Source organism: Fistularia commersonii, chromosome 36, assembly GCF_037954325.1.
Source record: "Fistularia commersonii isolate RoL2024-O1a breed Wild chromosome 36, RoL_Fcom_v1.0, whole genome shotgun sequence".
In the NCBI taxonomy this organism is placed as follows: domain Eukaryota; kingdom Metazoa; phylum Chordata; class Actinopteri; order Syngnathiformes; family Fistulariidae; genus Fistularia; species Fistularia commersonii.
Window position 1 is genome coordinate 1,935,046 of NC_141319.1, and position 19,781 is coordinate 1,954,826.

General features: G+C 40.8%; 1 protein-coding gene across 1 annotated transcript in view; it reads left to right on the forward strand.

The window, feature by feature from the left end:
• Positions 1-1,482: 1,482 nt before the first annotated feature.
• The window catches only part of galnt14 (UDP-N-acetyl-alpha-D-galactosamine:polypeptide N-acetylgalactosaminyltransferase 14 (GalNAc-T14)), a 105,912-nt gene continuing 87,613 nt past the window's right edge, over positions 1,483-19,781 (forward strand). Inside the window, exon 1 of the mRNA XM_086143039.1 lies at positions 1,483-1,734. Coding sequence (XP_085999165.1) covers positions 1,558-1,734 — 177 coding nt within the window. The 5' untranslated portion in view covers positions 1,483-1,557. The remainder of the gene's footprint in view (positions 1,735-19,781) is intronic.

Genomic DNA, 19,781 nt, shown 5'->3' on the forward strand with positions numbered 1-19,781 from the left:
TGTGAGTAGATTTACTCTATTCTACCAATTCAGGGTCAGATCAATGAGAGGTAGCATCTTTTAACAAAAAATGCAGTTAAAGTTTTCCTTTAAACAATATTTATTTTAGAAATATTTGTTGTTTTTGTTTTTTTTTTTTTTTTTTCAATCATCCTGTGTCTGATTTGAATGAAATTAAACTTGTTCCCTCTTGCTGAGGCTAAAACTATGGTTTTTGTTTTAAACATCACAAGCTTGCCATTCCTTGATCATACACCAGGGAGCAGGAAACCTACCAAGTGTTGGAAAATGTAGATTCTTTCTGGTGCTTAATATTAAGTTGCATTTGTCTGTTATTTAGAATTTACTTATTGCATCAGGGCAAACTTCTGTATGCTATTCATTACACATATCAGGATTTTATACACAAGATCAAGTTCCATGTAATTATAATCTTTAAAAGGTGAGAACAATTGATAATCTATAGTGTATGTAAAATATGAAATGGTTTGAAATAGTTCCAGGAAACACATGTTTCTTTTCTTCATATTTTGAGTTTAACATTCTTCAATAAGTTAATGAAATCAAGATCATCTGCATACAAGTAATCTAAACTAAGGTCCGGTAGTATGTCTGTGTGTGACATCCACTAAGATTGTCCTGACCAGACCTGGGGATGTTATTGCCACATCTGGCCTCTTTTGCTTTTTTATCTGTCCCAAACTATTTTTTTTGAATATTTCAATCGATATTGAATTTAGAAACTCATTTTTTTCTTTCGTTTAATTTTGTATGGATGATTCCATACAAAATAATCGCAGTATTTATGTAATCATTAATGATTTAAAAGTTGAAATATAATTTCAGAAAAATTAAATATTTAAATTGAAATTTTCTTTTTTTTTCAGTCATACTTCGTAGGCCCGCGCATAAAAATTTAATAAGAAATGTGGCCTGCCAGCCAAAATAAGTGCCCATCCCTGGTCCGGACAATATTATGGGTCAGTGTTTTCTGTTGGTCGCCAGAGGGCGTAGTGACCCCGTCGATCACCGTCTTTGCTTTTTATTTCAGTTGTATTATTGAAGGAAGGTGAAAAAAACGAGAAAAAAAAAATACAAAGACATATCAAAATGTCAACCCCTTTGTTGTTTTTTTATACTTAAAATAATGTATACTAACAACATATGGTAATGTTTTAATACGATATCGTAAAAATACAATTCGTATTGTACCAACAAACTAGCCTTAGAAAAATACAAGGCGAAAGGGAAAAATTGAAACCTTATCTTTTATTATTTTAAGTTTTAATTAATATATCGATAAATTTTCTAAAACCTTTACAGCACGTAGCCATAATTTATGATAGTGCGCGTATCGCCAGATGGCGCTCTACTTTTCCAACACGCGGAAGAATTCAGGAACCCGCAACCACGCGCCCCCCTCTCGCGGCCGTCAAAGAGGCGCTCGAGCCGAGTTGAGCCGGAGCTCGCGCTCAGCGTGCGAGCAGTCAAGCACGCGGGACTGCACGTCCTCATGGGTTTGCGCGCGTGTCCGCCGCCGGCTCCTCCCGACCCAAGATGAAGCGCGCTTGCCGGCGGCTCTCGGTGGCGGTTGCGCTGCTGGTTTGGCTGGGAGCGCTCGTTTACCTGCTGGTGCTGAGCCGGAGGAGGAGCCCGGAGCCCGGAAGTGGGACCGGGACCGGGACCGGAGCGGGAGCCGCGGGAAGAGGAGGAGGAGCGGCCGCGGACGGACAGGTGAAGTAGCGTGTGTTTTATTCATCTTCGGTTACTTTTTTTTTTTTTTTTTTGGCGCAATCATCGAGTTTTTGTGTTGTTCGGCGACACTTTGGCGAGTCCGGGTGGGTCAAATCGCGAGCGCGTGCACGCGGGTAAACAGTCACCTGTAAACAACTTTGTTTTGTACTTCAAGGCTCTTTTTTTTACTTTTCAGAATTTGGGAGCAATTTTCCCCGCATTTTTTTCCCCATCATTTCCAAAATTGTCAACCTATTCTCTGTGTTAGAGAAGTGTTTAATTGATTACAATTTAATTGCACTTGTGTACAAAATTCTTGCAGTAACAATTTTTTTTTTTTTTGCTTATTAAAAGCACAAACATTTTGTGGCTCTTATAAAGGATTATCTTACCTGATCTATACTAAATGTACCCTACATATTTTAGTCAGGGAAACACCCGTGTGCCGGGGAATCATCTGTTTAATGATCAATAGCTGTTGTTGGCCACAGCCATGCCACACAAGCCAGCAATACAACTAAATGTTCCCGCTCAAGTCCAGGTAAAAAAAAACAAAACAGAATTCATTGCACCCCAAACCACACCCACAAAATTCCCAGCAACCCCCAAAATCACACAAAAAAACAAGCATCAACATAAACCCCCAACACTTGTGACTTGCTTCAATATATATGTGTATATTTATGGGCGGCACAGTGGTTAGCACAGCATGAAGGACCCTGGTTTGACTGGATCTTTTTGAGTTGGCGTGTTCTCCCCTGTGTCTGTTTCTTCGGTTTCCTCCCACATGCTAAAAACATGCAGCAGGTAAAATGGGGAAAGTTGCCCTGAATGGGTGAGCAAGCATTTGTCTGTCTTCGTATGTGGTGACCAGTCAGGGGTGAACCCCGCCTCTCGCCCGATGACAGCAGGGATAGGCTCCAGCATCCTCTGCGACCCAGAGTGCAGGATAAGTGTCAGAAGATGGATGGACGTACTTCTTCCTTTCTTTATTTTTCCTCCATGTTTCTGTCCCGTTATGACTATTCCAAGCTCAGCAATTGCTAGTTTCTGATCTGTATTGAAATACTGTTGCAGATGATTGTAGTTTACTGCCGGACTGAATGACTGCAAGTCTGAGATCTGGTAGTTTCTCCATACTTTTGCGAATTTCATCATTTCAAGCATTATGTCTAAAAGTAGGACATTTTTGTGAAAATACATAAAATTTTGAGCTCAGATCTAAATTCTGCTGTGGAGAAAATGTGGAGTAAAAAGGCTGGGAAAAGCATAAAAGTAACAGGAAAACCAAAACATTATAATTTGGACATATATGTAAACACTACCTGAAGTGAAATTGTTCCAAATTCAAAGTAATTTTCACTCTTGTTTTTGGCCGTTTTAAAATACCAATTTAATTTCTTGTTATTTTAAACATTTGCATTTAAGCTTCTTTTGTGGCTAATTTTTAAGCTAATATCTGAATAATTCAAATATAATTACCCAGGTCTCAGCAAGAGCCTCATTAGCTCTTTTGCAGCGTGACGTTTGCCACCCAAACGCCCCGTGGTGTTTTACTGCATCGATCCTGCTGCTCCTACCTTGTCTTATTGATCCATGCACACATGCGCGTGCATACATACACACATACACACACACAGGCACACAGACGCAGCCACACACACGCGTACACACAGCACATATTACAGCGGTATACCAGAGGACGTAAAATATAACCATGTTGTTAATTAATTAGATAAATAATTTAAATGTGTTGCAAGGAAAATATACAAACACGAACATCATTGGATCAAAAGACGGTCATTGAAACAACATGTTCACTTTCATCAGGAGAATTCAGTCTCAACTCTTAAAAAACTATCAACCATCGAAATGGTTTGCCATTTTTTGGTCATCTTAAGTTTGATTTGTACATTTAGATATTCTTTTCTTTCAAATACTCTCTTACATAAAAAAATTATCCTTCGGGTTTGATTTGATTAGTTTTAAGGGATTTTAGTAGATTCAAAAAACAAACAAACAACTAGTCATTACCAATTGAGAAAAGGCTCCATCCTCCTCAGTCTGAATCAGGCAGTTAATAAACATGACAAGCTCTCAGGACGATGAACTGAATCTTGTCTGCAGGCCATTATGCCTGACCTCTGACCTCTGACCTCCCTCAGCTCCCTATTAACCACTCATTCTCATCCGACTTCCACATTTACATGACAGTCATTCACACACATATAGCAGAAACACCTACATCTCAAAAAAAATTACACGTAAGGTAAAGGCTACTCTTTTCGCTTTTTAAATCTTATTGATTCTCAAACTGCAGTAACAAACTCCCGCTGTGGAGTTTAGTACATGATGGTGTTCATGACAATGTCTGACTTCTCCGATTATGTCATCTGTTAAAAAGCTAGTTTCCAAAAAAAGGTCCACTAGTATGTTTTTATGTGTGTGCATGTGTTCGCTCATGTACTTTTGCCTTACTTGTCAGCGCTATAGAAGTGCGAATGCAGGATTCCATTTATTAGGATTAGCCTGCGGCGCTGTTTACCTAGCATGGCTGCTTCCTGTACGCACACACCCCAAAGTACTCGTATGCAGACTCACGCCCTCATCTGCATATGCACACAAGAAAATGCCTCTTGCAGAGGTTTGGACACACACACTGCTCTGAAGGCAGTTGGTGTGTGCTGTTGGGGCAGGAGGTTATTTATGAGATATCAGGCTTCCGAATTAAATAATGAATCAAAGGAAAAAATCAGAATGGAAAATACTTTGCTTGTTTGACTGAGTGTGTGTGTGTTTGCTTTGACCTGCAAAAAACACCAATGCTAATAATTAAATCGCACTCCAGCTCAAAATCCATGTCATACTTTTTAGGTCATTTCTGATTGACTTTTCCCTAGAATTAAAAAGCACCGAAAAAGGAGATGAATAAATTACAAATAAATAATTGGCAAAACAGAGAACGAGTCCAAGATGTTCCCCAGACCCTCCCCCAAAACAAAAAAAAACAAAACAATTTGAGGTTGAGAACAGCCAATACCCAAGGATGATCGTACCTGGATAACAAAATAATTGCAAAATAGCCAAACAAAAAACATCGGTTCAAATGAATTATTAAAATGCAGACTATTCATAATCAATGAAGTCTCAGCATTCATATTAATGAGTTTTTATTTTTATTTAAAAATAGCCCTCCCAAGTACTGGGATGTTTGTTTCCTGCAGGTTCTTCTTCTGCTGCATCTTATAAACATGGAGAAGATTATTATTATTGTGATTCTACGGACTGAAAACTCATTTCCTCGTCAGTGGAAAGCTCCTGATAGCAACGACAATAAGAGCATTTCACATGATGGGGAAGAATAGTGTGTGTGTGTGCTCGGTGCGTGTGTGTGTGTGAGTGTGTGCGTGCGTATGTGTTTGTGTGCTTGTATGCGTGTGTGTATGTGATTGTAGAATCGATCTGGTTTCCTGGAGGAAAAGCAGGAGAGGAAGATGTTCTGCACTCAGGAGCCATGGTTTATGGATGAGAAAAAATAAAGGGAAAATCTCGATTTTTATTATTTATAACATTTAACTCTACACTTATTTTGCTTTAGCTTTGAGCATGTTAGTTGTACTTTATATTTGGTTAACCTCTTAAAATCAGATAGATTTCCTTCTCTCCCTTCATTTGTCAAACCTTCATCTCCTCTTGAATGTTTTCAGTCGTTTTTTTTCTTTAAACAATCAGTATTTTTGAGAAAAAAAAAATAGAAAAATCCAGGAAAAAAGATACAGCTTGAATAATTACGTGTTATCATAATTTTGATACATTGATAATAGATAAATGAATGAATAAGATGATTTGATTTGAAATGGGATATATGCAATGTTTCTGGGGTCTGGTCCATCCGAGCGGAACGATGTGGCGTACAAACTGCAATCAGTTTGTTCCCGCACCCAGCAGGAAGCGCGTCCTGGCGGCTTCCTGCTTCATTAATGATTCGCCGCATTCAGCAGAATCAGGTGAGGAAAAGCCTTAATCAAGCTTCTTTGACAGAGATGATAACGTAAACACACACACACACACACACTCACACGAACAGGTACTTAGTAGTTGATTTCCTGCAGCTGTTTGTGTTTTTTTTTCTTGCTTTACATCGAGGCAACTTTGGCTGATAATTTCCTGGTATTTTTTTTTCACATTGCTAATTCTTTTACTCCTTTTTAAAAAATGATTTTTTTTTTTTTTGCAAAATTTTTCAGGTAAAATTGCTAAATGAACGTTACTTTTTTATAAAAAAAATTGCTGATTTTTGTGGGCTTTTTCCCTAATTTTCTGAATTTTCTTGGTTGCCCCTTCAGTGATTTACACATGATTATTTTTTAATTTTATTGATTTCCCTCCTAATTTCCCGGCAGACTGAGGGAACTGAGTTTCAAACAAGTCAAAAAAGAAAAAAAACATGAGCTGAGGTGAACGTGAAATAACATGTTTCATTACTCCGGCTCCGGCGTCGACTTCTGGCACTAAGTTGCTCGTTTTGCTGCTCTCTCAGTGCTCTCTTCGTCATGGCAACGCTGTGTGGAAAAACCGCATGAGGCTTCACTGTCATTGTGACAATCGGTTCATTTCTCTAAGGGGGTCGTCACTTCATGCCTGTTTTCGCATCACGTCAAAAATGTTATGACGTGATGAAAATTGATTAATATAAATATTTGCCGAAATTTGTGTGCATGTGTGTGTGCCTGCATTGACTCCAGGTGTATCACTGTTTCCTTTCCCCTGCTATTTTTATTTCAGAATTTATTAAGTTTATATCTTTTCACTCAGTTCTTTTTTAGTCATTCAATGCAAATCTCCAAAGAACTCTTTTTGATTTGTGATTATAAAGTTAGATTTCTTTCCATACACATAAATCTGTGTGTGTGTAAGAGTGTGTGTGAGCGTGTGCCTGCTAGGAAAAAGTATTCCCTCCTTGATTCTTTGCAGGATGGAACCATCAATCTATTTTATAGGGAGCGGAGGGTAAAATAAGGATAAAGAAAGTGGGGAGAAAGATAACAAGGGAAGTGGGGTGGGGAGAGTGGGGATGGAGGTGAAGAGTGGGAGAAGAAAGTCAAAACAAGGGGAGAGAAAGGGAGAGAGAGAGCTTGAAAAATGAGTGATGAATAAATTGTCAGGCAGGGGGGGGGGATCTGGAGAGGTCTTTGCAAAAAAGTGCAGAGAAAAGAGGACTGTGCAAGACAAGCGAGGGAGAGCTGGGAGAGAGAAGGAGAGAGATAGAGGGGGGGAAAGTGAAGGAGGTTGCAGAAGCAGCGGCGAGGCGACGGGAAGTAAATGAAGTGGTTTAAAGCAGACAGAGAACAAGCTGTTTTTCCCCGTCGCTGCTGCTGCTCAACGCTTCCGACGCGGGCCCCGCTCGACAAACGGCCCCCCGTCCTTCGACTGGGCCCCCCACCCCCATCCCCCCCAAACCCCCGACAGTTGAGGGCCACGTTTAACTTGTTCTGGTTGGAAACAGCCACAGAAAACGAACAGAGCGGTTGACACTGACAGTTTGTTCGATTCTGCAGGAGAATTTAACACAGCCAGCGTGGACGTGATGAGATACACTGTCAACTCTTGAATCTCATTTACAACCCTGTTAATATAAAATGCTAACACATGAATCCCTCGCGTGAACGTGCTAATGTCATTTGCGAATGCTTGAATCCTCATTGCAAGCATTTTAAGTAAACAGAGTGACCACATAAAACCCCATTGTGATCATATTCATGTACAACGTTAACACATAAATCTGTCGTAAATATGTCAACGTTTGAATCCTCATTGCATGCATGTTAATATAAAATGTGAATACGTGAACCACTAGCGTTACTGTATTAGCATTCACTGTGAATACACGTCCTCAGTGTGAGTGTGTTAATATACACATTCATCCCCGACACGAACATGTTTGTGCACGTTTATCCTTGTTTGAGTGTGTTTATAAACCTTGTAAACACATCAGCTTGAACGTCTTGGGAATGTATCGATAACCAGCGTCAACAAATTAATCGGGGTAAAAAAGTTTATACCCGCCGTAAACGTGGTCGTAACAGGTGCAAACACATTAATCCCTTCATGAATATGTCAGAGCCAGTGGTGTGAAGGTGTGAATTTTAAGACGCCGACATGTTAAATCCGCGCATAAACTTGTTCGTTCAAAGCAGTGAGATATTAACTAATCTTGTGAGATATTAACTTTAAACGGTTTTAACTTTGTAAATGTCAGGTGGCTGCGGGCAACAGGAATGAACGTTTTAACAAAGGATGGGAAAAGATTAATCCCCGATGTGAATACATTCATCTCGAGAGCGAACGCGTGTGATTATGACGGTCTGATGTGTTACTCCCAGATTTTCACCCGGGGATTATCCCAGGTCAGTGTCAGGGTGGAAAGGTGTTCGCACCAGGCAGCCATGGGGCTTTACAAAGAGGGTGAATACTGTAATCTGGCACGTGAAGGTTTTAATCCCAGATGCGACCTGCTACCAGGCGCCGTCCCGGCCCCTGCGCCCGATTTGGCCGATCATTCCAAGCACATCTTCACCTATCAAGTTTAGCTCGTTTCCCTTGTCTGTCGAATGATGGAGGTCCGGGTCTCCATCTCTTCTAATCTCCAGATAATCCCATGCTGCCCCCTTTAATCTCAGCTCCGCATTGTTCCCACTGTGACGCCCTCCGGGCAGGAAGCGTTTTTGTTTCCCTCATCGTCATCGTCGTCATCGCACACCGGCAACTCCGTGCCGTCGGAGCTAATAGCCGATAGGGCCTCTCCATTAGCGCTTAATCTCCTCACCGAGAGGGTGAAGAAAGAAATATAACCGTGAGGATTTAATCCAGTGCTCCTCTATCATCATCATCCTCCCGCTGCCGCTCGTCTTCCTCCTCCTGCTCGACTTCCCCCGTCTGAAAACTCTGCATCAAACACACACATAATTGTGTTTCTCCCGTCTGGTCCTGCTGCCGGGCGCCAATAAAGGAGGGGATTAGATTGGAAGTCTTAAACTTCACACACGCACACACACACACACACACACACATACACACATAAAGCGGCATCCTGATATTTAATAATAATGGATGTGTGTGTGTGTGTGTGTGTGTGTGTGTGTGTGTGTGTGTGTGTGTGTGTGTGTGGCGGGTTCCCATAGAGGAAAGATGCCTGTCTTTACTTTTATTGCTTTCTTCACTTCTGTCCTTGCTTTCACTTTGGTAGGGTCGCTCATACCTGCAGTCGAAAAGAAAGAAAAATATTGTTCTTGGATGCATTTGATTGACTTCGCGGAGGCGTTTTTAAATTTCTTTCCTGGTCAGACAGACACTCAGCGTGACACAAACACACACACACGCACATACACACACGCTCCCGCTGAGGGATGTCAGAGGGATGTACAAGATGTTTGTTTTTGTATAAACGTCAAGTCATTTTACGTCACAGATTTACATCCGAAGCTCGAACGTTGACGAAAGAAGTGCCGCTAAACGTCAACGATGCGGTTAAAAAAAAAAAAAAAAGATATTGGACTCCCGTTACATTTCCGTCAAGTCAGATTTTATTTATACGGTATCCAATCAGGACACAGTTGACTGATGGCACTTTCCATGTAAATGCAGGTCTGGACCGCAATCTTTAAAGTGATTTACACAAACCAACATGAACAAGCACTCGGCGCCGGTGGCGAGGAAATTCTGACTTTATTTTTCCGTGCAGAAACAGATCCCAGCTCAACGTGGGCGGCCTTCAGCCTCACCTGGTTGGGGTAGAAAGAGAGAGAGAGAGAGCGAGTAAGAAGAATAAAGAGCGAGAAAGCAAGAGTTTGTTAGTGGCAGAGGGGATATTAGGGTCGGAGTAAGAAGGTTGGGAGCAACGGGACTAGGAGCAAGCATAGCGCTAACAGATGTCCCTCTTTTTTGGCAGGGGGTTACATTCCAGAACCAGCCGCGATAAACGAAAATCTGCAGAGTAGCGACTATATTTTTATTGTATTATTCATATATATTTTGAAGCTTTATGGAAGTCCCCACACTCTCATCAACCTTTCCCATACTCTACATCAGTGGTTCGTAACCTTGTTGGAGGCACCGAACCCCACCAGTTTCATATGCTCATTCACCGCACCCTTCTTTAGTAAAAAATAAAATATGATTTTTTTTACTGGTGCACGAAATGAATTGTGCATTAATATCACCTTGTTCAAATAACAAAACCAACACAGTGCATGAACTCAAAACAACTTACCTCAGTGTGACTTCTGCTGTTGCCTTTGAGAATCTCAGAGCAGGACGCTTTCAATGACTGTGCCCACTAACTGCAGACTAGAGTGAGGGGTGGACCTCTGCGGCGGAGGCTCCACCGAACCCCTGACACCGACTCACCGAACCCCTAGGGTTCGATCGAACCCAGGTTAAGAACCACTGCTCTACATATATAAACACTTCCTATACTCTGACACAATCTTCTTCTTCTTTCGGCTTTTCCCTTCAGGGGTCGCCACAGCGAGTCAACCTTCTCCATCTAACCCTATTCTCTGTATCCTCCTCTCTCACACCAACTACCTACATATCCTCTCTCACAACGTCCATAAATCTTCTCTTTGGTCTTCCTCGAGACCTCTTGCCCGGCAACTCCAACTCCAGCATCCGTCTATCAATATATTCTCTATCCCTCCTCTGTACATGACCCAACCATCTCAGTCTGGCTTCTCTGACCTTCTCTGCTGTTCCTCTGATAGACTCATTTCTGATCCTATCCATCCTGGTCACTCCCAAAGAGAACCTTAGCATCTTCATCTCTACAACCTCTAATTCTGCCTCCTGTCTTTTGGTCATTGTAACAGTTTCTAGGCTGTTTCTAGTTTCAACCTGCTTGGACCTGTCTCTTCACCTCTTTTCGTTGCTCTGGACTGTTGACCCTAAGTACCTGAAATCCTCCAGCTTCTTGATCTCCACTCCCTGTAGCCTCACCGTTCAACCCGAGTTCCTCTCATTCACACACATATACTCTGTCTTGCTGCGACTAACTTTCATTCCTTTCCTTTCCAGAGCATACCTCCACCTCTCTAGATTTTCCTCGACCTGTTTTCTGCTCTCACTTCTGCTGTCATCCGCAAACATCATGGTCCATGGGGATTCCTGTCTAACCTCATCTGTCAGCCTGTCCATCACCATTGCGAACAAGAAGGGGCTCAGAGCTGATCCCTGATGGAGTCCCACCTCCACCTTGAACTTCTCTGTTACCCCTACAGCACACCGTACCACCGTCTCACAGCTAGCATACATGTCCTGCACCAATCTAACATACTTCTCTGCTATGCTCTGACACAATGCAAGCTAATTTCTGCATGCTATGTGTTGGAGAGGCAGAGAATGACGCGACGGTCGCTGAGCCAATCAGCACAGCTCACCATGCCCGGGTTGGTTGCCACCCTAGAAAATGCAAATTTTACCATAAAAAGATAATTGAAATAATAAATGTATAAAAATACATTTATACTGCATATCCACGGTATAATCTGTGCTATGAAATGGTATCGCGGATTAAAAACCAATTTTACTTTAATCCGTCTATAAATTTGTATCGGAGATTAAAAATCTGGATTTCTAATCCGTGATTTTCCGCGAGGCGCTGATTAAATTGCAGTGAGACAGTGAGAAAGGTGAGACGCTATATAGTGAGTGACTACCGTTTATGTTTTCTCAAAAAGCCCAATCTTACACAAAGAGAGGGTGTCGGAAGATGGTTCCACAGGAGACGAGCCAGTTAGCTGACTTCTGTCCGCCTTCCTACTCAAGGCCGACATCAGGGGGATTTAAAACTTGGTGTCAACAACTTATAAACACCAATGTGTCCAAATTATGGGCTGCCATGGGGGTCTGAAGGGGTGCCCAACACATCGATCCCGATCTAGCGGGCGACCGCCAAGATAGTGTGGGTAGATCGAATTGTATTTAAAAAATAGATGTCAGCCTATCACCCGTCCTCACTAATTTATTTCTTTTAAACTTATGAAAGGGTATTAAACTGAGTGCTGGAGCTAGTAAGAAGGCAAAAACTTACCACTTCCATAGGGAGTGGGAGGGGGACTTTTTTTTATTATTTTTTTTTATTACGATTTCATTTTTGCCTCATTTGACAGTCTACCATTACTATACCAAAGACGGGAAGTGTGGAGCGGCATTTTCAGACTTCATAAAAACTACGACATCGACAGCCCTCTGAAAAGGGAGCTGAGGACGAGAAGGGTGAAGGAACTAAAATCACAGGTGTCCGCGTATTTATGTGAGTCAGCCTTTTCCCACATGAAGATTATAAGTCCAAACACCGTTCTACCATGACTGATGATCCTTTGGATTTGTGCTTGAGGCTGGCTAGCAGTAGCTATCAGAGCAAGGTCATGATAACAAATGCACAGAGTTGTATTGTGCAATATGGGTTCATGCAGTTATGCAAGGACACCGACATATATTGCACATATCAAGAATTCTCAATATATTTATGAATAAATATATGTTTTGCATTTTTATACAAGGTAGATTTTGACATTTCACAAGTAGCTCACATGCTGAAAAAGTGTTGACCCCTACATCACATGTGAATGAGGGAGTAAATAGTTGTATGTCTCAACATGAGTGAATGGATGTCTTTATATGACTTGTGAACAAGAGGGTGAATGGTTGTATATCTCTATGTGTTGTCCTATGAGACAAACTCCGGCCCCCACTGCAACTCTGAATGCAGGATAAGCCGTAGACATTGTGAATTAATGAATTTATGGTTTTATTATTAATTATAATTCCAATAGCAGTCTGCAAGAAGAATCCCTTGGACAGCGACAGGCTGCCACTTTAAGGAAGAACCTTCAGGAATGTCCTGCGCCCAACTTTATACTGTAAATCAGCCTGCAGCGGCAAGGATAAAAGAAATATATCCTCAAAGGAAGGCCTGATGAAAGAGAATAGTCTGCATTTGTGTGTGTGTGTGTGTGTGTGTGTGTGTGTGTGTGTGTGTGTGTGTATGTGTGCGTGCGTGAGTGAAATAGTGGAAATAAATGAGCACATTTTGTAGGTTGTCGCTTCCTTTAAGTTTGTTTTTATTCATGGCCTTTTTTTTTTGCAGAGGGTGAATTATTGCAACGCTTCCAGCCTGCTTGCTCTGCAGTGTTTGCTAAACATCCCCCACCACACACACACACACACACACACACACACACACACACTCATGCGCACGTGCTCACATTTATATTCACCAGTGAAAGTGGGTTTTGCGGAGAAGGTGAGGAATTGGCCGTCGAGCGGGATAAACGTAGGGATTAGAGGGTGGTATCTGTGCAGGGGAAGGGGCGGCGGCGGTGGCGGCGGCGGTGGCAGCGGCGGTGGCAGCGGCGGCGGCGGAGACGGGATGTTCGGTTGTTGGAGACGGAGGAAACACGAGGCGGAGAAGAGAGGAGACACAAACTGCCGGGACACTCAGCCAGGAGTGTCGGCTTTTGATATCACTGAGCATAAAATCGCTGATCTGAATACAACAACCTAGTTTACGCCGTCTGGAAGCAACATGGGAACTAGGCTTTTTTTTTTTTTAAAAAAAGAAAGAAGAATAAAATTACAATAATTTAAATTCCCCCTTTTTTTGAACACCAGATAAATGATATAACTCAGTGGAATGAAAGAAAAAATATCCTATTTTCTCGGGGTTATTATAAATGACTTTCTGCTTGTGTATTTTTTAAATCAGAACTTATTGGTGTATATTAGTAGAGCCTTTATGGTTTTTATTGCTGATATATTTTTATGTATATATATATATATATGAGAGAGAGACAGAGAGAGAGAGAGAGAGAGAGAGAGAGAGGTTCTTTTTATTTTTATTATTATTTTATTTGTGTAGTTAAATTATGTATGTCGTTTATTTCACTCTGAATGTGTTGCTTGAGTTTCTTGCTGAAAAGATGAGCTTCATTTGTAGATGGAAACATTTAAATTATCTGGCACCTGCCACCTCACACACACATACACACAAGCACACACACTCAGGTGTTCTAGTCCAAGAGCCATGAAAAAACTTCAAATTCAAGGAGATACATTTCCTCTCTCTGTTTGTTTATCTGACTGCATCTTTACCCCTCTTTATCTTTGCCTTTCTCTCCCCTTGTCAGGTTGTCGATTAAAATAATGAGTATATTCACATCCTTGTTATTTATCTGGTTAATTAATATGTATTTGTTTCTTCTTATTATTATTTATAATTATAATTACAATATCCTGAATGTCAAATTTATTTCCTGTTTTTGCGCCTTAAGAGCAGAATTCTTTATGACCAAAAGGAAAAAAAAAAACAAAAACAAAAAAAAAACATATCTTCCCTCAGTCTCCATGGCAGCTCTCTACTTCCTCACCTTTTACTCCGACTTATCCCTCCCACGTCCTTGCAGGAGGTCAAAGGTCACGGGTTGACTCTCAGCCATAAGGGCAATAGAGGTTTTCAGGCGATGCTCTCTAGCTAGTGTTCCTCATTCTCGCTTTGTTGGTTTGACTTTTCTGCTTCTGCTTTTTTTAATTTTTATGTATCCCTGGCTAATGTGAGGTCAGTTATCTTCTTTCTCGTACGGTTCTGAAATGCTGGGCATTCACTTCAGCTGCCGAGCAAAGCAAAGTTCAAGTGATAAACTGACAAACTTTTCAAAAGTCAGAATAAATCAATACAGAGACAGAAACCTGTGTCTCGTCTCAGAGACGGAGACCTTTTTTCCTTCTCAGAGACAGATGGTCAACGTTCAGCTGTTCATGCAGGGGCTCTGTTTTGTACATAGTGTAGAGGTTCAGGCGTGTGTGTGTGTGTGTGTATGTGTGTGTGTGTGTGTGTGTGTGTGTCTGTGTGTGTGTGTGTGTGTCGGGTCAAAGACAGAGATGTATGAGCTGGAACACAAAACAATGTAGAACCCAAACAAGCAGCGCTGCTGCAGGGAGGGATCCATACAGCCTTAATTGATGACAGGGCTGTGTGTGTGTATGTGTGTGTATGTGTGTGTGTGTGTGTGTGTGTGTGTGGTATTGACGCAGCGCCTCTCCTACAGACCTGCTCAATAAGCTCTGACTTCAAACACATAGGGAGGGAGGGAGAGGAGGAGGTGAAATGAAGGGAGGGAGAGAATAAACAAGGACACCAGGGTCATCCAGGGGTTTGAAGGAGTTTTCCAGAGTTTTCAAAAATCTTCCGGGGTTCTTTAGGTCTCCCAGGCCATCTGTAAATCTGTTTCCATACTCTACTGTGTGCATGATTTATGATAAATAGCCTTTTTTTGTGCGGTGGGAACTATTTGGAGAACCTTTTCATGGGAGGCAGGGAGCTCAGGTCTTAGAGCAGGAAAGAACCCCTAGAACACTGAAAGAAAACACCAGGAGCCACAAAACCCTTCTGACATTTTAGAGGAAGACATAGTAGAACGTCGGCTTTTGAGTTTAATTCGTTCTTTAACTCACAAATTGAAATGTCTGCGAACATAATCAAGGTTTCTCATTGAAATCAATTTAAAACCCATTGATCTGTTCTTCAGCCTCAAAAAACATACTGTACAGTTTAAAAACTTTTTCTGGGTTTATTTGGGGCAAAAATAACGAAAGGAATTAAATGGAATCTTCATTATTACTGTGTTTCTGGTGTTCTTTCTCTTCTTACCTTGAATTTGGCAACGCCAGCGCTTGTACTTTGTGTTTCTCTCACTAAATCAGCAAAAGTAAAGCTATCTCACTTATGAGACCCTCGCTACCGCTACCGCTACCGCTACCGCTACCGCTACCGCTACTGCTACTGCCAGCTAGCTGTCTCTCATTCCTTCAAAATAACAATGACTATTCTACTTCTTCTAAGACTTGAGACCTTTTTTTGTTAACATTGTCGCCCCTTTAGCCACGTCAGCTATCTTTAGCACCTCTTTAATCTTCAGGATTGTACGGACGCTTGACTGTCCAAGATCTGTAACACGAACACCTCTGTCATGTTTAGCTATTATTTCGTTCTTCAGATACACTGTAATTCTACACTTTACTTTCTTCTTAACACCGATATCACTTTTTTGGGAACCATCATGAGGGCTAACTTACTGAAAAAAGACCAAAATAAGGGTTCTACTAAGAGAAAATAACAATGAACAATGTAAACAATACACAACTGAGAAAGCCTGTGGGTTTGTTTTTGTGTTCATGCACCGAGGCTTGTTTGCAGATCGATTCAAAATTTAATTTAAAACTCTGTTGGCCGATTTTTTTCACAATTAGGTTACACGATTTTCCCCTTTGTGCAAGGTAAGACCCTTTTAATTTTTTCCTATAATATATAATAGTTATATAATAAAACCTATAATATTTTGAACCGCTACGGAGAAAATGAAATCTATGTCTGCATGCAACAACTACATTTTGAACTCGGAAAAAAGAAAGATGCTGAATTGAAGGTTATGTTCCACAGAAATTCTCAATGTCTACTTGAGTCTGCCTCGTGTTCAGGAAATAAATGGCCGAACTCAAATGATCCCCCTGCAGCAAACCAAAAAATGCTGTGTGTGTCCGCGGGCCGTCATCGCTTTATCGTGTGGACCTGGACTGCAGCCGCCTGTCGTTGCAAATAAAAACGATTTCACCGAACACTGCAAAATATATATCTGCAAATGAAATAGCTAATTAAAATGTTTATTTTACCCTGTCAATGGGATTTTAGCAGCTGAACCTCAGCGCACAGTGTCTGCCTGCAAAGGATGTAAAAGCTCAATAAATAGAAGAAATTAAACATGTTTATTTTAATTTCACAAGACCAAGGTAGTCTTCAAATTTAGAGTTACATTGAAAAAAAAGTACAAACTAAAATAAAATGATAATAACATTTAAAAGAGACTAATTTTCCAAAGCCACATGAAGCTGCAAAAGAGGGGTGAAAAATCCAGTTAGGTGAGCGACGGAAGTCATTTTAGCTCCTATTTTGAGGCGGGTCTTTTTACAGCGCCACAGGCAATCATGTGACGTAGGTGACGCCCATCACCAGATGCTTCTTGCGAACTGCAAGCGCCATTTTTAAAAACTACGGAACTATTTTGGCCAAAAAAACTCAGATCCCTACTATGGTCCCTGACTGTCTGTGAGAATGCAAAACTAAAACAGTTCCCTTAGTTCCTGGAATAAAAATCGAACTTTTCTGTCCGAAAAGCAGCTCTTTTATGAAGTGCGACTTGTGTCGATTTGGATAATGACATTTAGAAAATTTTTCACTTTGTCATTTTGACACTTTTCCTCTGATTTGCACCAGAACTTGCTGCTACCGAAACCCATGGGGTTTCTCCAATGTGAATTAAATTCAGCAGAATACTTTTTAATGCTGTTTATACTAAAACACGCTTTTTAAAAATTCAACAACAGCATTTGAATTTGATTTTTAATGTGATTTTTTTTTTGCATGCCATTTATTATCTCAGAGATAAACAGACTTCCGATTCTTTCATAATAATACTGAGAAGGGGGAGCTGCGGCAGATCAGAGGGAAATCTTCACCCCCTTCTCCCACTTTGTAAATTATTAATCATTGTTACTAAAAGACATCACAATTAATCTCCCGCAGATCAAGGTTTAATTATCTCCTTGTCCCGCGGCGGTGGAACATAAAAGTCCGGCTGAACTTTTGAGTTTTTATCCGCTTCTGCCGTGATGAAAGCGGCACCAAGCCGCGATCAAATAGATCCTTCCGCTCTGAAGTCTAGATCCCGACCAAACACGCAGCGCTTTCCTGGACGATGTTTTGAGGCGAAACTTTGTCGCCATGACGATCTAACCGGCGGACGGGGCCGGAAAGGAAGCCTTTTTTTTTTTTTTATTTCCTCCTGAGTACACTTGCTTCCCGTTCCGGTTTAACAGTCTGCAAGCCCTTTTATCATCATTATAATTATATAATGGTAATTAAATGGTTATAATGAACTGCAGTGAAGCATCAGGCGCTTGATAATTAACACAAAGTGGAGTCAGAAACAGAGACATCTCGATGTACCGGATGTAATTAAACGTGTCACAAAAGTGTAAATATCAATGTAAGAAAACAAGCTAAAATATTACTAGGATTCACCTGAAATTTATTAAAAAAAAAAAAAAAAAAATCTTTTCATATAAAGTTTCAACTTTGCCCTAAAATATTGTCTTGTAAACATTTAAAAATTTTTCTCAGTAAAAATCTTTTTGTGTATTTTTTTTCAACATCATTACTTTTTTCAAAATGGAGCAAAACCAATGTTTGAGCAGAAAATTTAAGCCTAAGATCCCAAAAAACAGGGATAAACAACAGGAGCGGATCATTCAGGAGGAAACGCAGGCGGTTGTGTGTTGGCGTTTAAAGGGGTGATACATCACAATACATTAGACGTGCGTGTGTGTGTGTGTGTATTTATGGGGTCATAAAGACGCACACACTTGATTTATTTCCCGGAGTCGTCGGGTGATTCGTCATCAGATGTGTTTGTGTTCGAGATACCGACTGTCTGAGCAAAGATCTCTATCTCAGTGTTTTTATCGGAGGCAGTGAATTGAAAAAAACACATTTGTTACATGTTTCTTTTACACAAACGTAACAATCTGTTGTCGGGGTTGCGTCTGACCGGATGCGAACGGGTCGGTTTACGTCGGGGTGAGTAGATCTGAGCGTTCCCTTTGGGAGTGAGCAGGATGGATAGGAATGAGTCCATCAGAGGGACAGCACATGGTCAAAGTTCTGGAGATGCTTTGGAGGTGTCTAGAGGAGGGATGGTGAACATCTGGGTAGTTGGTAGGTTCCCTTCAGGTGAGAGCAGACTTCAAGGTTTTGCTCACTGGCGTTGCAGCATCGTGAAGCCATACGTGCCTGGAAGTGCGCTGTGTCCCCGGGTTCTGTCTGTTTCTGTGCCTCCGAGCTCTGATGATATCTGAAGCAAAGCTGAAGTCCCACTTGTTTGCAGCTGCATTCTTTATTCTATTTCTGCTTTTTTTCCCGGGTGCCACAGTCATGCAAGGGTTAGCATTGCTGCCTCGAAGCGAGGAGGTCCCTGGTTCAGTGCTGACAGAGACGCTTTGTTTAGGCAGTCCGTGTGTTCTTCCCTTGTCTGTATGGGTTTCCACTGGGTTCCCCGGGTTCCTTCCATAATCAAATTGCATCTAGGAGGTGAAAGTAATCTATAAATAAATTTATTATTATCTTCATTTTATTTTTATAATTGTGTTCATTTACTCAATCCATGAATTAATCCATATTATTGTTATGTCATTATTATTATTGTTGTTATTATGATAATCAATTAGAATAATTATCATAATTCATTTTATTGAATGTTCCTTTTTCAACACTGGAGGAAACAGTACACACATAAATATACAAAAAATATAGATCAAAAAGAAACAATGAAAATAAAAACAATAAAAGTGACAAGAAGAAAACAAAACATTATTGTTATTTAACTTGTTTAACTGGAAGATGCTGATTTTTCTTTAGTGCTTCTCTAATGGCCTAGAAATTGTCTTTCCCTGTAAAGTTTTTTTTGTCAAAAATACAATACATTAAAAATATGTTCTAATTTTGATTAATTTCTAAGTTTAAGTTCTGAATGAGTCTCACGGTCTCCATCATGTGGTTAACAATTTGTGCTAATGCTAATGCTAATTGCACCTATGGTCTTGAAATTGTAATTTTTTCTTGCAAAGCACTGATGTAATGTCCTGGTCTCCAAAGATGCATGTGACCTAAACAAACATTTTGCAAAACCCTAACAATATTCCAGTGAAACCTACTGCAGAGTCTGTGTGTTAGCTAGATGTTAGCATCTGTGAACAGTAGCTGTGCTAGCAGCTACTGTTAGCATCTGCATCCTGGATCCAACGCAAGCGTCAAAGGTTTCTCCTGGTTGTCGTGGTTTTCAGGGGCCGAGGAAGCAGGTCTATTTGATATAGTTTTTGTTTGGGTTTTCTGACAGGATGTAAACATTGAGCCCTCATTTTAATTTTTGTCCACCTGTAGC